The following is a 24,504-nucleotide window of genomic DNA, read 5'->3' as shown; positions in this document are numbered from 1 at the left end:
CACATTTACAACATACTATACTTTGACGTTTTTTCTGACATGTTTATGTCATACTATACTATGACTTTTTTCAGACATATTCATGACATACGATACTATGACGTTTTTTTCTGATATATTTATGACATACTATACTATGATGCTTTTTTCTCTGACACATTTACAACATACAATACTATAACTTTTTTGACATATTTATGACATACTATACTATGACGTTTTTTCTGATATATTTATGACACACTATACTATGGCGTTTTTTCTGACGTATTTATGGCATACTATACTATGACTATTTTTCAGACATGTTTATGACACACTATACTATGACATTTTTTCAGACATATTCATGACATACTATACTATGATGCTTTTTTTCTGACACATTTACAACATACTATACTATAACCTTTTTTTTGACATATTTATGACATACTATACTATGATGTTTTTTTTGACATATTTATGACATACTATACTACGACGTTTTTTCTGACACATTTATGACATACTATACGATGACTTTTTTTGACATATTTATGACATACTACTATGATGCTTTTTTTTCTGACACATTTATAACTATGACGTTTTTTTCTGATGTATTTATTACATACTATACTATGACGTTTTTTCTGACATATTTATGACATACTATATTATGACTTTTTTTGAAATATTTATGTCATACTGTACCATGCGTTTTTTCAGACATATTTATGACATACTACTATGATGCTTTTTTTCTGACACATTTACGACATACTATACTATAACTTTTTTTTAACATATTTATGACATACTATGGCGTTTTTTTCCCCTGATATATTTATGACATGCTATACTATGGTGTTTTATTTTGACAAATTTATGTCATACTATACTATGATGTTTTTTCTGACGTATTCATGACATACTATACTATGATGTTTTTTTGACATATTTATGACATACTATACTATGACTTTTTCTGACACATTTATGACATACTATACTATGACGTATTTTCTGATGTATTTATGACATCCTATGACCTTTTTCCTGACATTTTTATGACATACTGTACTATGACTTCTTTTGGCATATTTATGACATACTATGACGATTTTTCGGACATATTTATGACATACTGTGCTATGACATTTTTTTCGGACATATTTATGACATACTGTACTATGATTTTTTTTGGCATATTTTTGACATACTATACTATGACTTTTTTTGACATATTTATTATGATATACTATACTATGGCATTTTTTCTGACATATTTATGACATATTTCACCATGATTTGTTAAAATTACAGTCTATACTATGACAATTTTTATAGTGTTTTTTTACGGTATACCTTTTTTCTTATGGTAGTCAAGTATTTCATTTTCATGGCATTCTTATGGCATGCTACACTAGCCGTAACTAGGGGCATCATATTTTCTCAAATTGACTCAAACGTCCAGTCAGCAATGGACTGATTAGATCTGGTGGTCAGTGGTCAAAGGTCATTGTGACCTTGCATCTATCTGATTTTTGTGAACACATAATCTCCAGAATGCCTGGAATAGCACTTGGACTCAAGGATGAACTAACTGTAATTTGGTAGTCAAAGGTCAAGATCACTGTAACCTCACAAGACATGTTTTTGGCCATAACTGAAGAATTCATACACTAATTATAACATTTCACACATATTTCTAATAAAATAAATGATGAAGTGATGACATTTTATATCCAAAAGGTCAAAGGTCAACTTCACTGTGACATCATAATGTTCTGCAAAAACAATTTTCTGTCCTTAACTCACCGTCAATACTCAGTCAAGGGGAAACATTTGGTCAGATACTGAACTGGTGACACTATTCTTGGGTGTCCATGTTGAAACTCTATCAATTGTATAGAGCATCTGTGCCGATGGGTTGAAGATGTAGGTGAAGCATCCATGTTTTAGAATATGCAGCTTCTGTGCAGCAATGTTTTTATGGCAAACAATGTTGTTGGTTTTTTTTGTAAAATGATATACTATGATTTTTAATGACAATTTCATTGCACACTATGCTTCTATGTTTTTTTTTTTAATTACATTTTTAGGGCATACTACACTATGATGTTATGTTATGACACTGTTATGTTTTTTTAATAAGATTTGTTATTGCAAACTATGCTATGATCTTTTTAATGTAATACTATACTCTGATTTATTTCTGAGTTTTATGGCACACTATACTATGATTTTTTTATGACATACTATGACGTCTTTTATGACATTTTTTATAACACACTTTACTCTGACTACTTTTTCCTAATGAGCTCCAATACCTCAGAATGGTAAAAAAAAAAAAAAAAAAAGATAAAAGATAGATAAAAGATAAAATTGATAACAATTGTGGTATTGTGCCATACCAATAATATAGAGGACAAAAACATAAATTATTGATTTGAGAGGTCAAGTGTGGGTCTGTCTGTTACTCTTTCTTATAAATCTGGCATTGGATTAATCACTCAAGTTATTCTTTGGGCTTTGTTCCCACCCTGTGTATCTGAATTATGTTGCCTTAATACAGTGGTCCAAGGAGTTATCACAAACTAAGACTTTTTAGTTGTGCTATCTTAAAATCAATGTATGATAAATGTAAGTTAAAGTGTGCTGCTGATGCAACTGGTCAGAACTAAAACTGGTCATTTTCAGACGGCCTTAATGTATACGGAAAGGGTCTAAAAAGACATTAAATGTATCTTCAGGATTGCTGCATATACCCTCTTCTGTGAAGGTGTACAGTGCAGTCTGTAGGTATTTCAAACAGTGGCACATTTTCCTTTACTTTGGCTTCACTCCAAGATCTGAAATGAAACAATGACAAACGGATACAGCAAGTGCTGACTTCCCAGCTTTAAGAGTCCTGCAGGGTGTTCATATCTGTTACTAGGTGCAGAGCGCAGGACTCGTAACCCTTTGATACATTGTCCTGTCATTTTTATATGCAGTTTCCACACCGTTTAACCCAATCTGGATGTAAACACCCTCATGTGAAACGTGAAAGTCAGCACTTTACCCTCCTCGTCACTGTTTTATTTAAACTCCAATATGCGGCAGCCAACAAAACAAACATTTGCAGACTGCAGTGTACTGTGGCTGACAGTGGAGGTTAAAAAATGATACATGCCGGGTTCCTGTGCCGGCAGTGGGTGGTGCTGCACTCACGCCACAGACCTGCAGACATACTGATGTTACAAAACCAGCAGTTACTACAGATTCGAGATAGTTACAGGATACTGAACTTAATTTTCTTATTTGATTGCTTAACCATATGCAGAAAAGAGTCCGTCTTAGATGTTTATTACAGAGTACAGAAGCATACATGATGCAGATGTGGAGATAGGATGTGTTGTTCAATACAGATGAAGTCATGACAATGTAATAACATTAACACCCTTAAGGGTTTTAGCAAATGCTCACAATGTGATAATAACACATTTTCTTTATATTGACTGTGAATTGGATGGTTCAATGTTTAAATGACTCTGTGCCTATGTGGAAGACGTGATTGACCTTGAAGATCTTGACCTTAACAAAATATTATAATGCACCATTATGTTAAAATACACGAACATGCAATACTACAGTTTCACACAGTATGACAACAACTGATGACAACTATAAACATCAGGAGCAAGACACTCCTTTTCAGGTCTGATGTGCTTTTTAAAGCAGAGCAAACTCATTCATTCTCCCGAATACTGTTCATTAACAGTATTTTATTTTCTATTTTACAACTTCCAGGCCTTTAAAAAGAAATTTCATTCTGTAAAATAAGTTTAAGTTTGACCCAGAGTGGTGAGTGACATGATATACTGTTGCTACATAACAAGATATAACACGTAAATAAGTGTGTGATGAAAATGTAAGTGCACAATATGTGTGTTTGCTCCTTAGGTGCAGCCTGGCTGTCCCAGAGCTGTGATGAGGTCCTGCAGCGGCTCAGTGTCCTCCGGGTCCAACAGGCTGTGCTGTCGGCAGAAGAGCGTGAGGTGCGTGAAGAGTGTGTTGAGGTGCGGGTGCAGGCCCAGGGCCAGTGTCTCTCTATAGTGAGACCAATATATGTGAGCCAGAGTCCTGAAAAACAGCAAATACACCTTCTGGACCAGAAAGACGAAGCCTGTCGGAAACACTGAACCTGGAAAAGACGAAAGAGATGATGGCTTTGGGAATGTGGAAGATGATGCAGAACAATGCAACATGAATGATGTGCCTTTTACCTGCTTTTGTGGGGAACACATCTTCATCAGTCAGTAGCTCCTGAATGTATGACATGGCATAGTCAAAGTAAAGTGGGGCAGAGCACTTCAGCTTCCTGCCGTGGTCATCGGTCCAAACATAAACCCTGACAACACCAAAACACACACACGGTCACTACGATGCTTACTGCAGAGTGTTTCATGTTCCATGGTCCAAAATGGACTTTCAACATCATGACTCAAGTTCAGGAATTAGACAGGTGACACTTAAAAAATATCTCCTTCTCTTTTATAGTTGTTGGGCAGACTAGAAAATAATTTATGATGACCAACTCGTTCCTGTGCCTTTCATACGAGCTGCTGCTGCTACAAAACAAACAGGGCTGTAACTGTAAAAGACAGAGAAGCTGTCTATCTCTTATCTTCAAACATGCAAACAAATGTTGAAGCTTTGAGTCCTGAAATTTCTGCCACCACCCCACTCACTGATTCTTCGGTGCAGATTTTGGGGGGGGGGGGGTGCATTTGTCTTCCCAAATAAAAACATGAAAGTAACAGAGGATTTTTATTTTGATAAAATGAAAGATATTTTCACCATAAACTTATTCAGAAAAGGCACAAATTGGTGCAGAACAATTCACCAGAATGCAGGAAATTAAGTGTCTGATGCTTAAAATTTTCTGACAAAGGTTGCTCAAACCTTCTGTTTCGTAGCCTATGTGTCCACCACCCTGATGTTGAAATCATAACAACGTAAGCTCTTGCACCGATTCATTACTGAACTCCTATAACATCATCAGATCACAATACAGGGGCTTAAACAACAGCAAAATTGATGCAGCAGAGAGATATTGTCTCTTTTCCTTGATGGCTCCTACATTACCCACAATGCATCTCAACCACCACCACTTCAGTCACTGATTCAGGGTTTTATGCAGCTAATTTCGCCTTGAGTCTCTAGCATCAACCAAAGATGAGAAGTTGGCTACCGAGGTTTAGGTAAATTCGCTTCGTTCTAAGTCCACACCCCTCGATTTTTTTCAGTTTCAAACTTGTAGTTTTCAGCCACAAGATGCTGACTCACGTGACATCACTTGAGGAAATTAGTACTTCTTACTATTACTTAAGATAATTTTTTAGCTCTTTTTAGTTCTCTCTTGGGTTGATGGCAGCTTGGTACAAAAACACAGGGTGGGGGAGCCCTTCTGTGCGGAGTTTGCATGTTCTCCTCGTGGCAACGTGGGTTTTAATTGGTGACTCTAAATTGTCCGTAGGTGTGAATGTGAACATGAACTGTTGTCTCTCTCTATGTGTCAGCCCTGTGATAGTCTGGCAACCTGTCCAGGGTGTACCCTGCCTCTCGCCCAATGACAGCTGGGATGGGCTCCAGCCCCCCCACAACCCTCAACAGGATAAGTGGTTATGGAAATGAATGATGATGAATGATGAAGACAGTTGGAGAACAATTAGATACAAAACAGGATGCAGGCTCTACAGAATGATAATGTACACATTTTTAGGCATTGTATTATCTGAAATGGTTTGAAAAATAATGCGTATAGCTGCTGTAAATGGTAAACAAATCCTAGGTGGAGCATGCCCCCAGAACCCCTCTAGGCTTGAGCTAAGCCCAAATGTTTACAGCAGCTGGCTCCGCCCCTGCTTCATACAACTTTTTTTCCCACATAATCCAGAAGTACTTCCTTCTGTGCAGAGTTTGCATGTTCTCCCAGTGTCAGAGTGGGTTTTCTCTGGGTGCTCTGGCTTCCTCGTACAGTCCAAAGACATGTAGGTAAATTGGTGACTCTAAATTGGCCGTAGTTGTGAACGCGAGCATGAATGGTTGTCTGTCTCTATGTGTCAGCCCTGTGATAGTCCGGTGACCTGTCCAGGGTGTACCCTGCCTCTCGCCCAGTGTCAGCTGGGATAGGCTCCATCCCTGTGCGACCTCTAACAGGATAAGCAGTTACGGAAAATTAATGAGTAGTACTTCCCATTTTCCCCTGTTAACTAGGGAAGTGCTGTAGAATTGTATTTGTGCTCCTGAAAGCATTGAGAACTAAGTTTAACAGCAATTTGCCGTTTAGGAAAGACCTCCCAGTAACTCAGGATAATCCACAAACTAAACAGTCAACAGTTTTCATGGTTGTGGGATGATAGCTTTAGTAGAAAGTAGCTTATATAAAAATGGTCCGCTGTGGATATCTCAGAACCTCTGCAAATTTTAAAGTATCTGCATGACAAGATATCACTAAGACAGAGTGAGGAAATATGAGCCGTATAATGCTCAGTCAGTAACTTACGTGTTGCCTGGTCCACAGGCAGTGGGGCAGGTACTGGGAGTGCAGAACTCAGACAGTGCACTAGAGAACAGGTTTATGTGCTTGAAAAATGCCACCGCTGAAAGACATCAAACAGAAGAAATGTATGTGTGTATTCGTAAGTCTGTTTTTTGCATTGTGTGTGAGGATAAGGAGCAGGAGACAAGGAGTACAAACAGTCAAAAAAAATCTGCTGTGCTTAAAGGGTATCTACTCACTGTTGCTGGCGAGCCACTCTGCCTTGTCGACACCAGGCGGCAGCGACGTGAGGGCAAACATGTCTGTGTGTGTGATCTGCTGGCACACATACTGCTGCTGCAGATATGGACGCTCCTCCAGATTATTGTTATTAATTCCCCTTGGGGGGCGAAGAGAGAGCAGAGTTAATGAAGCAGAGGCAGAAAGGGAAAGACGAAGAGACAGAAAATATCGCTGTGTAAAACAATCGATAGGTCAGTGGATTAATTACTCCTGCTGCAGTCAGGAGATAACACGTTTTACACTCTCTGATGCTCTCTCATCTGTCTTGCCCTCTGTGGCCTGGCAGTGCGCACACATGCAGACACATACGAGCAGTGTTGTAACTGCAGAGCTAAAAGTCCAATAAACCAGCAGTTAATTTAATGAAGGCAGTCAGAGCCAGAGTAATTACTGTTAATGAAGCTCACTGCTGCAGTGGTCAGTGCTACAAAGTAAACAACTGAGAGGACACTGTGCATGGTAATGTACAGAGCTGAGTGCTGAGGCCGCCTGGCTGCCCCACATTAGTTCACATACATGCTAATAACTGCTATAATCAGTCACACGGGACTGACGGCTTGGGAACCTGTGATAACTTTACAGTGTGAGTGCAGGAAATGAATGATGTTGTTTGCGAATGCCAACGTGTTCTGGAAAGTCAAACTTGGCAGCATGATTTGACTTTATGCAAACAAGGAGGTGACGCAAGTAGTGTGCTGTGATGATGACGGGGCTCTGCTCTGTCTTTTCTGTCGTTTGATAGCTTGAATGTTGTTTTTTAAAGATGGCAGTTTGGATTAAAGTGAATATTTCAAAGCGTAGTGGAATCGGGCAGCTGCCACAGTCAGTTTTTAGATGTGTACACACACAGCAGCAGCAGCTGAGTTTCCTCGGTGTGACCTTGTCTACTGTGATAAGGGAAACACAGTGCTCTCTATGGGGTTTCACTCCCCCCATGGTGTAAATGTGTGTGTGTGTGGGCAAGGAGAACTTAGTTTAATGGTTTAAACAGCAGGTCTTTGTCCAAACTAAAGGTCAGGAGAGGTAGAGAGGGTGGACTAGTGACAGAGAGGAATGTAAACATTAGCAGTACAAAGGTACAGTAGCACAAATTGAAGCCTAACTTCTCCAACGTTCACAGGAACTTGCTTTGTTAACATCCTGTTCTGGTCCAGCTTCATGGTATTAACTCAATTACCGCCTCTTGGCTACCAGTTGTCAGCAGATCACAAACACAATGAACCCGGAGCTACTTGTACTGTTGTGTTTGTGTGTAAACACACTCCTGTGTGACCCTGCTCTCCCGCTCTCGGCCATCTGTTTACCTTTACCTCAGCCGTGAGGGTGAAATAAACAGTCCTCTTCAGCGGCAGCCAGCTGGCTTTAAAAGATTCATCCTCGGGCAAATATTTGCAGAGAAACTGTGCTAAAGAAACACATGCAGTCTTTCCTTGTCTTGGTTCAAACTACTTCACAACATGTGTTCCCACTGTTGGAGGAATCCACCTTCACTGATGCCATCACACAAATATGTAACACACTCACACACACACTACTTTATCTGGAGAGCATTCCTGAGTAAACCATGTGTGTCCAGCTTTCTAGTAATGTTTCCTCCACAGTATCCATTACTAAAACAACATCTTTTTCCTGTGTGTTAGTTTATGTTCTTTCAGGGTGCGAGAAGTGACTCTGGAAAGATGCAGCAAATGCAAAACTTCCAAACAGGAAACTGAAACATGAGTTTAAGAGAAAAGAAACACAACTTACAGTTTTTCACTGCTGATGTCAGATGGCTGAAGACTCTTGCTGTCTGCCTTCGTAGCCGAGGGGTAGCTATGGCAACCCCCCATGGCGTAGAGCTAAGAGCAGAGCTGTTGGTCGTGCCAGCCCCACTTTTCCATCCCAAACCTACTAACCCACACACTCTTTACTGCACACTACATACAGGCAGCATATGGCAGCAGCTGCTCCAGCACGAACATCTCTCAGTTCACAAATGAATCCATACAGCTGACAAAACACATAACACAAAGTTTTCCAAAACACACACACACACACAAAAACTAGTCCAGGAGTTGAGGATTGCCTCCTGTGCGGAAAGTGAAGCTCTCTGCCGCTCCAGTGATCCAGTGTCAGTGAGTATATGTCTCCTTTGTCTGGAGTCCCACACCCCACAAGCTCCTCCTCTCCCAGCTCTGAGCGGACAGGCAGGTTTCTCCACAACCCATTAAAGTACAAAACACAACTCCGCCTTCTTCTCCTTTTTCCACCCACTGCATACACACTCTCTTCTCCACATGTATGCTCTCACTACAGACAGAGCAGAGCAGGCAGGTGCTGATGACACACTAAAGGTGTATTTTTTTTTGCTCTGTGGAAGTGGTAAGAGTTGGAAAAGAAGACAGGGAGAGGAGTAGAAAGCCGGAGCAGCAGCAGGTGTGTTCATTGTCTGCGCTTCACTTGTAAACTATAGAGGAATGGGACGACATGCATGATGTATGCGAGCCAAGGAATGACAACACACGCCCTCAGTAAAAGGGCAATGATATATAGATAGGACTCCTCCAGGCTGAACAGTGAATATGAGAAGTGTATGAACACAAAAGAGGGGTCTCCAGCTCGTCTGCTACTGTTACATGAACTCAGTTCAACTCACAGCACAGTTGTTATGGTTTTATATTTTTTTTATTTTTGTTTTTTTTTGTTTTCAGTTTAGTTTAGAGTCAGTTAGTTTAAAGTGTGTTTGCTTGTTTCAGTTAAGTTTTTAATGTTTAAAAAGGTTTAGTTTTAACATACTCTAATTTATGACTTCATGCTGGCGATAGCCATGGCGGGAGGCATTATGTTTTCCGGTTGTGCTTCCATCAGTCTGTCTGATTCTTTTAATGTGATAACTGAAGAATGCCTTGGGAGAATTTCTATAAATTTGGCACAAACGTCCACTTCGACTCAGTGATGAACTGATTGGATTTGGGTGGTCAATGCTCAAAGTTGAAGGTCACTGTGACCTTGCATCTTTCTCATTCTTGTGAATGTTCTAACTCAAGAATGCCTTCAGGGAATTCCTTTAAATTTGGCATAAATATCCACTTGGAGTAGAGGATAAACTGATAAGAATTTAGTGGCCAAGGGTCACTTTGGCCTCACAAAACATGTTTTTGGCCCCAACTCATGAATTCATACAGTAATTACAACAACATTTCAGACAAATGTCTCATAGAATAACATGTTGAAGTACTGACATTTTCTATCCAAAAGGTCAAAGGTCAACTTCACAGTGGCATCATGAGGTTCTGAAAAAACATGTAAAAACAAAACATCATATATGAGACTGGACAGACAAGGATGTAAACTGTAACTGCAGCTTGACTGGTTTTGTGGAGGAAGACAACAGCGTGGTGGTAATTGTAGTTGTCTATTCTAATATGGGGGGTATTTGTCAAGGGCCAATTTTAGGAACTTAAGAACAGGTATTTTAACACAATCACAAACCAAATGTTTGACTAAATTGACAAAGACTAAAACTGAAGAGAGTCCCTGTATTTAATTTTACAGTACAGTCTGATAGTTTTAAATTTTATTTCAGTTTACTACATTGTTTTTTCACACCTAGTTTTAGTTTTCAGTTTAGTTAACTACTGTATAATAACCTTGACTAACAGCACAGTAGGATCTACGTGGCTGGTATGTGTTTACATTGGGGGGTGGTGGTGTATCATTATCTTTCGGTGTGGCTCACATGTGTAGGAGACGTACAGTAAGGAGCGGGAGGCAACATAATCCACTAGCTCACCTGCCTCTAAGGTAAACATATTTGTGCTTCCATAGACCGAGTCCTGCTCTCGCTCTGTCTGTGTTTGTACTGTATGTGTGTGTGTGTGTGTGTGTGTGTGTGTGTGTGTGTGTGTGTGTGTCACAGCAGGCTGTAAATGTGAGACAAACAGAGGCTCATGCTTCTTCTTGGTCTGACATATTTATTAGGTTCATATCTGAATGTACAAGCTAAATTGACAACAGGAAACAGACACATTACTCCCTAAATGAAAAAAAAGAAAGAAAAGAAAACAAAACACCAGCATCAGTCCACTTTACAAAAAAGGCATTTTACAACACGGCTGTCTTTCGCACCACTCCCCTCCAAACACACACGCGCACGCGCACACACACACGCATACTCACACGTACACAAATGTGATCAGCTATAATGCGAGAAAGATTTTATCGTTGAAATGGCCTCAGTGTAAGTAACAGACCATGGGGTGGAGTAACAATTTAACACCCACTGTCTCTCAATTAAAGTTCTGGGCACACTCTGTACAATACAGCACATACCCAATGAGGTGAATGAGGCTAATGTGCAAACGTAATGGCACTTAAAGATGACTGTATTGTACCTCATGCCATTAAGCATAACATCGCACCATACCCGTAGCTACACTGCACACACACACCACACTCTCAAGGTGAAATACACACACACACACGCACACAAACAGAAAGGGTCAGACGCAGTGCTTAGGTTTGGCGAAAGACAGGATGACATATTCTGACCCTGTGCACACCCTGACAAAAAACAGCCCTGTTTTTCTCCTCTAACCCTGACTTAAACCAACGCTTACTCTCTGCGCAGCTCCACTTCAAACAGCTCGGCGCTGAACGGATAAAAGCAAAAAAATATCTGTGATCTAGGATGAATCTTCAAAGTCTTTCTTTGACATGTGGCATCCTCTCCCACTGCTGATAACTCCATCACATGACTTAAAAAAAAAGAAAGAAAAAAAAAGAAAAACATGAGAGAGGGATCAAACAAAGACTGCTTTAGATAGATCTAGACCTGTGACACCATTGCGAGAAACGAGGCTACTTCACAGATATGAAACCCAGCTGAAACACTGGTGGGAAGACACACTTTGGCAGAAAGCATCAAAGAAAAAAGTATTCTAAAGTATCTACATAATTCACTCGTTCAAGTCAAACGTTCCCACCTCTTTAGAGTGGGGAGTAATGTGGTGGCGCTTGGCACCACCACCAAATACAAACCAAAAGTGCTTCTTGAAAAAGTGCTTTTAAAATAAATACAACAATCTATGTAAATCGTTCCGCAGGCATTTATATGCAATTAAAGTCGACTCCTGCCCTGAGAAAGAGAGAGACGAGGAGAAAGATAAAGTAAAGCATGACTGTCTGGCACACGCAAACTTAAAGGATAATTCTGGTTTATTACAACTTGGGTTTTGTAATGATTCAGTTATGATTAGATTGTACTCAACAAGTTAAATGTTAATAACATTAGGAAATAAAGCAGGCAGACAGGCGTCAAACAGTTTAATATGATTATCTAAACAACTTTAATTTGGATGAGCACACATTCATATATGATTATTTTCATTATCTATTAATCTGATAAGTATTTTATTGATTAGATCAATTCATTTCTTGGTCAGGAATACTCAACTTGCTTTACCCAAGGGCTGCTTTTGCAAAATGACAAGAGGCCAGGGGCCAGTTGCTGGTAAGGTCTACACAGGGGCGGTTTTAAGTTTTATTTTGATTTTTTTTATGCACTGTGGAACCCTATTTACATTCAAAGTAAAAGTCAAATTACAGTGTAAATCAATTTATTTTCATTGTGAAGTAAAAAAGCTGAGTATCACTGGTCTATAAATTGTCAGGAAATTGTGAAAAATTCCCATCACAGTTACTAAAAGCCCAAAGTGATACCATCAAATCGATTGTTTTGTCCAACCAACAGTGCAAAACCCAAAAATATATAGTTAGTTAACTATATATAGGGCTGTACTCGACTTACAATTATGTCAGTCGGATTGGATTTGGCTGTTTAATAAGAATATTCAACTATTCGTTCCTTTTTTTTCCTCATAGAGTTTGAGAGTTTTTGGCTTGACGTTCACTGTGACAACATAGACATAATATTGTAAACAAGCCGACGACAGGTCACAAATGTGCAATAACATTTTTTGCTGACGGTAGATTTCAAACTGTTGTTTATTAAATAGCGATGATGTGAAGGTGATGAAGGAGACCCCGTGAGCTGTAAATTCACCACTTCTAAGCAGAAGGCAAAGGATAATGTTATATCAGGGCTTGACCGGGCGAAGTAAGGAGCGCTTACTCTGCAGCTGAATCTGGGGATTAAATCGTCCCCAGAAATACACTGCATACTAATTTCTTACCATAATTATTATTACTACGATTATAATCTATTTATTTTTTATTATTTTGTTTTCATTGTCTTTTTTTCCTTTTCTTTTTTCGTCTTCGTCGTTTTTTCTTATCTGTGTTTGTGCATTGTTTAAGTGTTAAAAACTCAGAAATAAAATCTCAAAAAAATCTGGCTGATTGAATAGAATAGAAACAACTTCATTGTTTCGGATCTGCAACTTTTAGGGGGCAGCCCTGACTGTATATTAGACAAAGAAAAGCAAATTAAGAAACTGATTAAGTTACGTTTGACACGAACGACGAACTGATTATCAAAATTTTTGCTTGACATTTTTGTGTCGATTGACTATTGTATTAATCAACAAATGTGTTCAGCACTTAATAATAAACCCTCATTAAATGGGAAAAGTAACTTCACACAAATTATACGATACAAGCTAAAAGTTGAAGCAGCAGTTTTAGTGTCATTTTAATGGTCACCTTTGTCTTCTCAATAAGATTGGTTACCCTAGAATTTTGTTTAAAACTGATGAATGAAAATAAGACCCAAAATCTAATAAACCAGAATCACCCTTTAAGTAAATAACACAGAGGACACACCGCAGACGACCGACTGACAATCACGCACATGCACGCTCTCAAACCTCCACGTAGGAAGCATGTAGCAGAGGAACAGGAACTGATGCTGGGGTAGTAACCGAAACACAGACATCATTATTGCCTCATTTCAACAGTACAACACACACATACAATACACACGTTGCAACCTGCAAAACAACCGCCTTTCCATACGTTGGATTTATTCCAAAAATAGATATAATGTTTATATATACTGTTTACATTTATATTACGTTTACATGTTACCAAGAATAGCCACAACCTAATACAGGTTCAAATTTCACAATATTACATTTAAACAGCTCTGAGGGTGATATGAATCAGTATGTGCACACCACTGTGTTTTTTTGCTCGTGTGTATTGATTTGGTTGTGCATACATGCGTGTATGACGCTGTGTGTGTGCATGTGTGTCACACAGGTGTGCTTTCTTTGTATCTGCATACCTTTCCTTTGACCTGAGAATGTGCTCTATACCTCGGACAGAGCTCAAACACACACGCACACACACACGTCAACACACATGGATACAACAGCACACACACCTCTAAACTACATGAATTTCTCAGAGGTTTGAGGAGGAAGTGACACATGATGCTCCCAAATCTGATGCTCCAAAAGGGGAGCATTTATGTTCCACATGATCGAAGCAAAGAAATCTTACTTGGATTGAGAAATTATTTAGGCAGCATGTATGAAAAAAGCCAAATCATTATCACTCACACATTTGCACTAATAAAATGTCTGCCTGGCATGTACTACAGAGAAATGCTGAAGAGAAAATGGCAGCTAGCTTTGCAAGCATCTTGGCTTTTGTAATCTTGGCTGATTATTTGAGTACAATTTTTCTTTACTAAAGTGTAAACAGTCAAATGCTCTAATAGAAAAAATCTCTGGGCTGTGGTTTAATACCCAGAGAGCAGACATGCTCAAACAATCTGAAATTTGATGCTGAATTTAATAAAGGTCAAATTTCAGACAGGTGTTTGTTTTCTTACAGTGCCACAGCTGGCACTCAAACGCTCATCACATCACAAGAGTGTCATCACTCTCCCAAGTTCAAAAGGAAAAATCACATTTTGAAACAGTTCATATATAACAGAATTTGGCTTTGGGGTCTGGTACAATGAGATGTTCTTTAAAACTCACATTCCTCTTTGAAGCGGTTGTAATAATGTCATGAAGGTGCAGGAGAGTCAGTGTACCTTTGTGTAGATATGTCTTATCCAGCATACATACTGTCAAGGGCTGTTTGACCTCAACACTGAGCGTCTCTCATTCTTCGGACACGAAAGGACATTGGAGGGCTGCTAACAGGAAGCAAAGGTGGCGTTGCTGTATGTTGAATGGACAGGTATGAAGCAAGGGTGTGTGTTTGTGTGTGCTGCATCGTTAGGCCGGTCCATTAGCAGACGGCTGCGTCCCTCTGTAAGAAAAACAAAACAAAATTATGAACATTATAAAACAGACAGGAAAGTAAAATTCAAAGTTTGGATTTATCTTTCAGTGACTTCCGGCACCACCCAAATATGATGTAGATGAACAGAATTTGAGTTATAACCTTCAAAATGCGGAAAAATTACAGTTCAATAAATCATTTAACTAAAACGGAAGGAGTCTGTATGTCTGTCTGTCCAATTTTCTCGACAACTGTTCATCCGATTGACTTCACACTTGGCAATAGAACTGCTGAGGGCCCAACAAAGTGCAGTGTTGAGTGTGAAGTCTTGTGATTTACAGGACATATTTATTAGTAGTGCATTAACACTGCCAAAGGTACACACTGTAGAGTACTGCGAGGGGACCCCTATTAACTCTTACACTGATGGACGACATGCTGGGTACAGCTTGTGCTCCATTGCTCGCTACAATACATTAAGATGAAAAAAGATAGACCAGATACTGGAGATGAAACACTAAATAAAACTCAGACATTTCAACCATCAGCAGTGTAACTTGCAGAATGAAAGCTTAAGTTCCAGGAAGTAGCCTGGTCCCCAATAGCTAGCTGTTAGCAAATGACGCATATACTCCAGCACTGCTAGGCATTGCAGCTATGTCATGGCAAGTGGATTGCTTAGGACCCAAGAAAGCAGTGTCGAGTGTGAAGGTGTTCGCATGAGCGATTTTTGAGAAAGCAGCAAACAGCAATACTGGAGGCCAAGCAATCAGCTCATTTCAAACAGTTTTGGGGTGTTGGCAAACACTTGAGGTCAGTAATTGGAGGAGTCTTGTAATATGGCTCATTCTTGCAAGGTGTTTAACCAAGGATTTGAAGTATTACACACACAAACACAAACTCACACTTACTGTGTGACAGCAGCCGACTGATTAGTTGGACTGGCGGTTGTTGGGTTGGGACAGTCTCCATGTTTCTTTCCCTTTTCGCTTTCTTTCTCATTGCCTTTCCCCTTGTCTTTGATCGAGAGTCCCTCTGCTGGCACCTTATCTGCTTCGCTGCAAGAAAAACAAACAAAGCTGTAAGTAACTAGAGACATAGCCAGGGATTGTCACCTGAACTCACAACGTAAAGAGCAAACTGCAGATGCTTCTGTCTGCTCTCAGTTGTCCACACTGGCCATAACTCTGCCCAATGTGTACGGCAACCTGACAATCCACTCCTCTGTTACTGCCAACATATAGCTGGCTATGACTGACCAAAATCAAAAGCCCCTTTTACACTTCCTCTTCAAGGCAGGAATTTCACGCCGTTGGTCTGCCTCGCTGTTATGTATTAAAGGTACAATCGAGAAATGCAGGGACAGAGTTGTCCTGCCTTAAAGCAGGCATTGGAGGAAGTAAAAGCGATGAAACAACAGCCGGCAGGGTGGGATCATGAGCAGCACAAGTTTGACGTTTTGACGACATGTCATGTGTGCAACCCACCACAGGAGATTATAAAAGTAGCTGTCAGCAGTTAGCAGCTAACTCAAAGACGAAGAACAGTGGCTGAAACTGTTGGCAAATGGGGAAACAACGAGGTATGACCTGGGCCTCCATGAGAGGAAATAACTCTCCAATCAATAGTCTGTAATCATTATTCAAAAAGAGAAACCAGAGGACCGTCTTGACGCTAGTTAGCAAGTTAGCACATGAACAACACAATCTAATCTCTAATGTTGAAAGAACAAAGCATATTTACAGTGAGGCAGTGAACGATAACACAAACTATCGCGAAACGTTTCTCACGAAAAATAATCTTACCTTATGTAACAAGTTTGTTCCCTATTGACCTTAGCTCTTTGTTTACTTTCCTCACTTCGATTTCTCTTCTTGTGCACTTAGCGGAACTGCCAGTCAGCAGGATTTCTATTCAATGACCGACACTGCTATCGCCAAATCAACATGCTCAATCGGTCAAAAAAAGTAGACGAGGGCCAATCAGGGGCAAAGGTGCGGGAAAACACTGCACTGATTGGGGCAACAGATGCTAACCAACAGCCCAACATTGACTGATGGCCACGGTAGGCTTGGTGTGTCAGGGCCTTTATATGTCACACTAGAGGCCGACTCTGCCAGCATGCCGTCCAAAATCACACACTGGAGCTGCACCACGCTGCTGTTGTTTGGTTCTGTGTGAAAATGCAAAGGAGGTATAAAAGAGGGACTTTGTTGTGGCCCTATAGCGCAAACTCTGTATAAAAAGGGCTAAAATGAGTTGGGCACACAGTTAAGCAAAAGTTTTTGCTAAGGTAGTTACTGTCAAATTCCACATAGGGTCTTTTTAATCGTAGCATGCTGTAGGTGCACTGTTTGTTAGTAACTTGCTAATGTATATGTTGATTTGTTAGAATGTTGATATGTTGGATTGGAAGCAACTTCTGTTCATAGCATGCTATCTGACATACTGTTAGTAGTGTGGGTGCTCTGAGAAAAAACAAATCATATTATCTTGGGTTTTCTTAATGTTATGACTAAGACAAGAATTATCTGTATCTGTAAAACCACAGTGAGCAGTCATACACTGCTCTTATCTTTTTGTGTGTTTTTGTAAGATAACAGGCCACCATTTGATTTTTAAAATGCAGAGTGGCATGTTTCATGCCAGGGGTCATTGTCGGGAATTTCAGGGTCATGTTGAGAATATGGGATAAGTCTTGTGTAAGAACAGAGGTCCTGTAGATTCTCTACAAGCCACCAGTTGTGGGTTAGTATATTTTTGTGATGAATTAGGCTTGTCCTGAATTATGGCAAGGAATTGTTACATCATATCCTGTTAAATGCAATGAGCAAACAAAAACAAAGGGCACCATCTGTGCTTATGATGGTCTTTTAAATCCTTCACACAACCTGGGGAACACATTCTGCACTCCAGAGCAAAGAACCTCAAGCACAACATACCGTCTGACTGCTGGTCTGAATACTCTGGAGTCAAAGGGAGATGAGAAAGGAGGGAACAGACAGGAGGAGGGCGATATCAGAAGAAAAACAGAGAAGGTAGAGATAAAATTGTGCAGGAAGGGGAAAAGGGGAAGAAGGACTCTATAAACGCACTTGATAGTGCAATAGTAGAAGGGGGACACACTGCTCCCATCAGGACAGAGCAGCTGCACATCATGTGTGTGTAAGCGTGTCTACCTGCTGAAGACTGCCCTTTCATTTTTGGCGTCTACAGTGAGCCGAATAGTCTCTTTGCCAGCCCCCGTGGTGATGGTCTCTGTGGTGACCGTCTCACTGGTCGCAGACTCCGTCTTGCCTTCTTCCTCATCGCTGTCTGAGCTGCTGGAGGAGGAGCTGTCTGATGCCACCAATGGAGCTTTTCTCGCCACACACACGCTCCACACACATGCTGCAGAGAGCGAAAGAGAAGAAATCATCTGACTTTAACATGGATGTACACTCATTTCACTGAAGTAAGAGAATGAGAGGCAGTTATAATGAGCTGCCAAATGCATATAGGTATGGGTTGTATGACTCTATGAGCTCACTTACACGTCAGGAGGGTGTGAGATAATAACCTTGTTGTATAGGGTAAAATATTCTTTGTTGTATCAACATTCAGTTGTGTTGTTAATGTGCTAACTGGCTAACTACCATCTTGAATCCGTCCTGTTGGTCGTCCGATTTCCCTTTTTTAATGACAAAAACAGACTATTACTGCCTGCTTGCTACTTGCTAGTTGGCTGTTTGCTCTAGTCTTCTAGTGTTCGAGTGCAACTATTTGACCAACCAGACGACCTGAGGCAGTCAGCCTTTGTGGCCACTAGTTCTTTCTGGGACATTACTGTCACATCACTTTATCTGAGCAGAGTTTGCCAACTTATAGATCTCAGGTAATCGTGAAGGAAAAAGTTGGTAACAAAATTGTGACAACTTTTTATACATAACCTCTTTTTTAATGAAAGAGTAAGTTTACTTTCAAAACCAGTTATAACTGTTTGACTGTTTTCCCTTTGACTACATTCATTTTAATATCAGAATGAAAAGTTTATCATGATATAAAATCTGTATTTGCAATTGTAAATGTGAATGAATCAAAAGTTACAAAAAATAAAAACGCCCCCATTGACTATGTGGTTGAATGTGCTGTGCCGAAGCAACTTACGATTCTGGTTTGGTTTGGTGTTGCCAGATCCGCTGAGCTCCGAGTCCACTGGAGAGCTGCATCTGGGGCCTGTTTCAGAGCTGGGGACATACATCACACAGATAAGAAAACCTCAATAAAATACAGTGCAGCCAATCCCCATTATAGTGTGTGTCTATGGTTGCTAGACAGACAACAAAAACCACACAAAACAAAAAAACTATGGGAATACTTTTGTGGACAAACAAGGTTTGAAAGTTGTATTTGTTTTACTTCAAGCTGTAAATAAATGCCAAATATAGATGCCAACTTGCAATATGCCTTGTCGCCATATATTATACTTGGCTACAAACAAAATATATGCTTTATTGTTTGTTTTGAGCATAAATGTTTTTCACTGAAGATTTGTAACTGACACTGCTAAACTGCCAATGCTTTCTCAGGGATATAAAAAACATTTACATTTACATTTCACATGTTACTGGGCTGAGTGACATAAGCATGTTCATATAATATTTCTTCTAAATTTCCAAGGTTTAATGTACTTGGCTTTTTTAGTTCTAATTATTGTTTTATCAAGACAAAGCTTTAAGATGCAGTTTCTCAAATGAGCTCCTCATGTTAATAAGCGACTAGATGATCTGACAAGTGCAGGACATAAAAACAAGCCAACAGTTTACACAGAATGAAGACAGGCACAGGTCCTAACATCAGTACACTTCCATTCCATTAAAGCCTTCTCTGCAGGAATCTGCTCTCAATGTATCTCCTAAGATGGATTATATTGAGAATCAGTCAAGATTAAACAACATCATTATAGATGGTGTCCAAGAATCTTCCAATGAAAAATGGTCTGAGACAGAGGAAAAATTTAGGAGCCTTCTTTCTGAGAAATTGCAAATAGATCACCAAATATTTAGATGCACATCCACACTCAGACTCACCAACAGAAAGGCTGAAAGTCAGTGAACTTGGCCCATCCTTTCTCCTCTGCCTCTGTGGCAGCTGGTTGGGAGTCTGGAGTGTCCCAGGCAGAAAAGCCTCCTCCTGCTGCAGGAGCCTTTGAGTTCACCTCCCCAAAGTCTGCTATCCAGCCAGTGCCTGAGTGTGAAATAAAAAGCCCGCACACACTCTACGTGAGACACATGCTTGAAACCTGCTTTGGCCTTCACATATAAGGCAAAATAATTATGCATAACTATAGAAAATAACATCTCACTCTTTGTTGCATCGGTCTGGCTTGAGAAAGGGTCCAGGTCATCTTTAGGATCCTCTCCCTCAGAGTCAGAGTCTGCTGCTCTGTCACAGGCTTCAGTGCCAGAAGCTGCTGCCCTGTCACAATCTTTACTGGCTGCAGGGCTCTGGGATGATCGTGACCCACCAAACCTTGAATTAAACAAAACATTTGAGTGTGTTTGATTGAGGACAATTAATTCATATACATAATTTATAACGTCAAGCAAAATGCTGTGTTTCCCCTCTATGCATTTAGCAAGCAAGCAGCGCCCTGCCACTGATAAATGATTAGCACCACTGCTATAAATATCTCCCCATATGCAATCAATTCGCTTTAAGCAGCCAGAGTCCAGTACGAGCAAGGATAACAAATGGAACACCCCCAGATAAGGGGTTCAAACCCAGGAGGGAGCCCCTCTGTGCGGAGTTTGCATGTTCTCCCCGTGTCAGCGTGGGTTTTCTCCGGGTACTCTGGCTTCCTCCCACAAAGACATGCATGGGGATAGGTTAATTGGTAATTCTAAATTGGCCGTAGGCATGAATGTGAGTGTGAATGGTTGTCTGTCTCTATGTGTTAGCCCTGTGACAGTCTGACGACCTGTCCAGGGTGTACCCTGCCTCTCGCCCAATGTCAGCTGGGATAGGCTCCAGCCCCCACCCCGCGACCCTCAAGGGGATAAACGGTTACGGAAATGAAAGAAGGAACTTGTATCTGTGCTCTACTTAACAGTCATCAATTGTGTGACAAGCTATGATAGAGTCACAATATTGATTGAAACCCTATATGTCCTATGTTATATCTACCCACACATGCAGGGGCTATTGTAACTGCATGGGAAGCATTTTATTACATGCAAATCGACATCTACAACTGTGTACGAATATGTGTCGAAAACCCTTCTCGTGCCAGTGGATGCACTTCAGTACCACTGCTGGAAACAATCCCAGGGGAAACTGATGCTGAAATAAAATCCGAAGCACTGATAGCATCTGTGTGTGCTGTTGTGTGTTTACCTGTTACGAGACTTGGTTTGTGTTGCAAAGTTGATCTCTTTCTCCTCCCAAATGTCCTCTTCATCATCATCAAAGGGCTGAATCTTCTCCTTAGAACAGGCCTCAAACACAGCTGTATTAGCCTACAAAAGACAGATGGATATATCGAATGTATTACGTTTATTCAGTGTACATAAATATTTAAAATGCTGCATAATAACTGCTAAGGTTAAGGCTTGAGTTGTGTGTCTGTGTGTTTGCCAGTTTCTTTGGTTATTTTTGACCCCTAATGGCCATGAAATTTGTTAATGCATTTTTAAGAAACAACAATGACACTGACAGCCCCAAAACATTACAGAAATACAATTTCATAGACAAAATGTGTGAATACATTTGTATAAATAATCAAAAATAAACTCACAGTGTCCTGGCCTGCATCAATGTTGATATTGATCTCTGCAATTCGGTCAAACGTTGCTCTGCCGTAACAACAGAAATTACTCAGTTGGCACACAATAACAATAGTTTACTGTCATACAGAGAAGAATGTCAATTAATTTACCCAATGCTATCGTCATGATCAGTAAACTCCTCATCATTGAAGCCAAACTGATCCACAAAGTTAGCCGTCATCTGCTGGATCTGGTAGTCTGAAAAGGCCTACAACACACACCACACATTTGAATTAGATTACTATCTCTGATAACAGCAGCAGTATTTTTGTGTGTGCTTATGTATGTGTACCTGCTGTAGTGTAAGTTCTTTAGGGAAGGGACTCTCCATATCATCCTCTGAAGAGGGACGTGGGTTTCCAGTGCCAACCTGGAGATGGAAAAAACACCACAAATGCAGCATTTGAAGTCTTAATGTGTGTTTAAGTGCAAACAGCTATTATATACTGTTGATGGGTATTTCTGTGTGTGTTTACCAGGTCTATGGTGTTCTTCCTATTAGTCTCTGACAGAGTCTGGTCCACAAAGGTTTCCCAGCGCCCTCTGTAGTCCTCTGGCAGCTCTGCATGCAAAACCACAGCAGCATTAACAAAGCAATGTACCAGTGGAGTGACATTTGTGTGACTTACTTCTTTTTTCCACATACCTGTGATGAGGCTACTAATCTGTGTGTGAACTGGGCCCTTCTCCAGGTTGTGGACTACTGTGTTGGCAATCCTGGTCAAATGTCCCATGTACCCTCTTCTCATACCACCTTCTGACCTAAACACAGAAATACTACACTTAGGGAAACCCCATAAGCCACTGCCTGTTATCAAAGAGATCATGCCATTAGTGTTCCTTACTGTATTTTATCATTCTCTTCCCAAGCCCCCAGAATCCTCTGGACAAGGTGGCAGTGCTGAAACAACTTGTGAGACACAAAGACAGAGTCAATTTACTGTTTTAAGTCAGAACAAACCACCACAGTGACTTGTTCCTATAGATTAACACAAGCAGAGACACCTACATGAGTCACCATTAGATTGTGTGCAGAGTTTTCAGTGGTGGCTGAAGGTTCAGAAGGGGTATCAGTCAAAGCCTGCTCTTGTGAAGCATCCTGATGAGGCTTGAATTGTTCCTGGGATCCCAAGCCAGGCTGAAGTCTCATTTCATGGGCACAGGGCCGGAGGATGGCAGCGACGCAAAGCTCCACTTGGAGGTGCAGGAAGTTGTTCCACGTATACTTGAAGAACAAGTCCTGAAAAAAGACGCGTATTCTTAAGTGGCACGTTTAACATTCATCACGATCTCAACATTGCACTCTAGGAATGCAGGATGTTTGCTCATCTCACCAGAAGCAGGTCCATCGTATTGAGTCGGCAGAGTTCCTGTGCTACGACAGCATGGCTAGAAGAGCTGGTATACAGCAGAGAGGCCACCAGTCTGGCTACGTGCAGACGTGTGTTCCCTAATGGTTCCTCCAGCACACCCAGAGTAGTCAGCATGGGATTTCGCTAAAAGTGCACAGATGGAGGACATAGAGGAATTTAAGAAACAAAATTCTAAAGGTTTAGCAGAGCTTTGTTGTACAAGTACAAATGCTGTATTGCAAGTGTTATCTGTAAGTGGCAGAGAATTAAACATAACTACTGAAGGGGGGCGCTGTCGAGCAGCTAATGGAGTAGGTCGTGAGTTGGGTGAGCTCTGCAGAAAATATGATTTAACTTCTTTTTTTTTGGCGCCCTACACCAACAATAAGATACAAGAAAACCATCTAAAGCACTAACTAAAGTTTTGAGCAGACTCCCGTTTTTTTTACTCCCACTTTTTTCTTGTAAATGGCGAGTAGGCCTAACCTGCGTAAATACAGCTACACGGGGAAGGCCGCTGCTAGCAAGACAAGCGCTGACACACCTAGCAACATGTCCGAGCCCGCTGAGCAAAATGTGATGGACATGAAAACTGAGATACTCTCCTCACTCAAAATGGAAATAGCTGGCCTTTTCCAAGCGGAGCTGAAGAGTGCGCTCACTGCCGAGTTTAGTGTGATTAAGTCGGAGCTGCAAGCGGTCAAGACACAAACAACACCGCGGCGTTGCGTGCGGACATGGAAAAAGTTAAAACGACAGTGTCGGACATGGAACAAGGCCTTTCCGCCTGCTCAGACGAGGTAACATCACTGCAGGACACCGTGCAAAAACTCGAGAGAACCAGAACCACTTGTTATTGCTGATAACCATAGCTAAAACACTAACTGTCTAAATCACAGATCACCTCTGTTTTATTTTTTCAAGAATGTAGAATGACCAAGAAATGCCCAGGGGTCCTGGATTTATGTTTATTTTTCTATGTTTTCTTATATTCTAGATAAGGGTCTGCTTTCAGTGTGTTATGTAAGGGCCTGAAACTTGCCTTATATATTTTGTGAACTGTTCCTCCCCTCTCTTTATTATTTTTTTATTTGTCTCCATGACTCTCGTTTGATCAGTAAAAGATCATTATTGCATATGTGGAAATTGGAATAATATAAGAAATGGACTATCTAGGGGAGATGAGTGTAATCACCACTTGTTGCTGATAATCACAGCCAATAATTTGTCGTATTAACCATTTGAATCATTGGTCATTTATGTTTTATAATTGTACTCAGGGACATAGAATGATCAAGAAATCCCAGGGGCTGCTTGGTTGTTGTTTAATTGGCGCCACCTTTTCATTTTT

The 24,504-nt window shown here is 40.5% G+C and overlaps 2 protein-coding genes across 5 annotated transcripts in view; both read right to left on the bottom strand.

The window, feature by feature from the left end:
- Window positions 1–3,317: 3,317 nt before the first annotated feature.
- LOC126408614 (MOB kinase activator 2) lies at window positions 3,318–8,984 on the bottom strand. The gene is made up of 5 exons (XM_050074281.1): window positions 8,564–8,984; window positions 6,772–6,911; window positions 6,536–6,632; window positions 4,254–4,378; window positions 3,318–4,171 (listed from the first exon to the last, which is right to left on the bottom strand). Exons 1-5 carry the CDS (start codon window positions 8,644–8,646, stop codon window positions 3,927–3,929), a joined length of 690 nt encoding a protein of 229 aa, XP_049930238.1. The 5' UTR covers window positions 8,647–8,984; the 3' UTR covers window positions 3,318–3,926.
- Window positions 8,985–10,750: 1,766 nt separating this feature from the next.
- ppp6r2b (protein phosphatase 6, regulatory subunit 2b) overlaps window positions 10,751–24,504 on the bottom strand; it is a 23,053-nt gene continuing 9,299 nt past the window's right edge. For 3 of the 4 annotated variants that reach the window (XM_050074275.1, XM_050074274.1, XM_050074277.1), the window contains exons 11-25: window positions 23,136–23,297; window positions 22,811–23,041; window positions 22,647–22,711; window positions 22,448–22,563; window positions 22,278–22,363; window positions 22,094–22,171; window positions 21,912–22,009; window positions 21,771–21,828; window positions 21,371–21,492; window positions 20,340–20,506; window positions 20,065–20,221; window positions 19,142–19,221; window positions 18,175–18,385; window positions 15,907–16,053; window positions 10,751–15,022 (exon numbers count right to left, since the gene is read on the bottom strand). In XM_050074275.1, the coding sequence (XP_049930232.1) occupies window positions 14,989–15,022; window positions 15,907–16,053; window positions 18,175–18,385; window positions 19,142–19,221; window positions 20,065–20,221; window positions 20,340–20,506; window positions 21,371–21,492; window positions 21,771–21,828; window positions 21,912–22,009; window positions 22,094–22,171; window positions 22,278–22,363; window positions 22,448–22,563; window positions 22,647–22,711; window positions 22,811–23,041; window positions 23,136–23,297 (1,812 nt within the window). In that variant the 3' untranslated portion in view covers window positions 10,751–14,988. The remainder of the gene's footprint in view (window positions 15,023–15,906; window positions 16,054–18,174; window positions 18,386–19,141; window positions 19,222–20,064; window positions 20,222–20,339; window positions 20,507–21,370; window positions 21,493–21,770; window positions 21,829–21,911; window positions 22,010–22,093; window positions 22,172–22,277; window positions 22,364–22,447; window positions 22,564–22,646; window positions 22,712–22,810; window positions 23,042–23,135; window positions 23,298–24,504) is intronic. The other variant, XM_050074278.1, reaches the window with a different exon arrangement.

This window comes from Epinephelus moara, chromosome 20, assembly GCF_006386435.1.
Source record: "Epinephelus moara isolate mb chromosome 20, YSFRI_EMoa_1.0, whole genome shotgun sequence".
Classification (NCBI taxonomy): domain Eukaryota; kingdom Metazoa; phylum Chordata; class Actinopteri; order Perciformes; family Serranidae; genus Epinephelus; species Epinephelus moara.
Note: the sequence above shows the minus strand (reverse complement) of the source record. Positions and strands in the feature narration are given on the sequence as shown.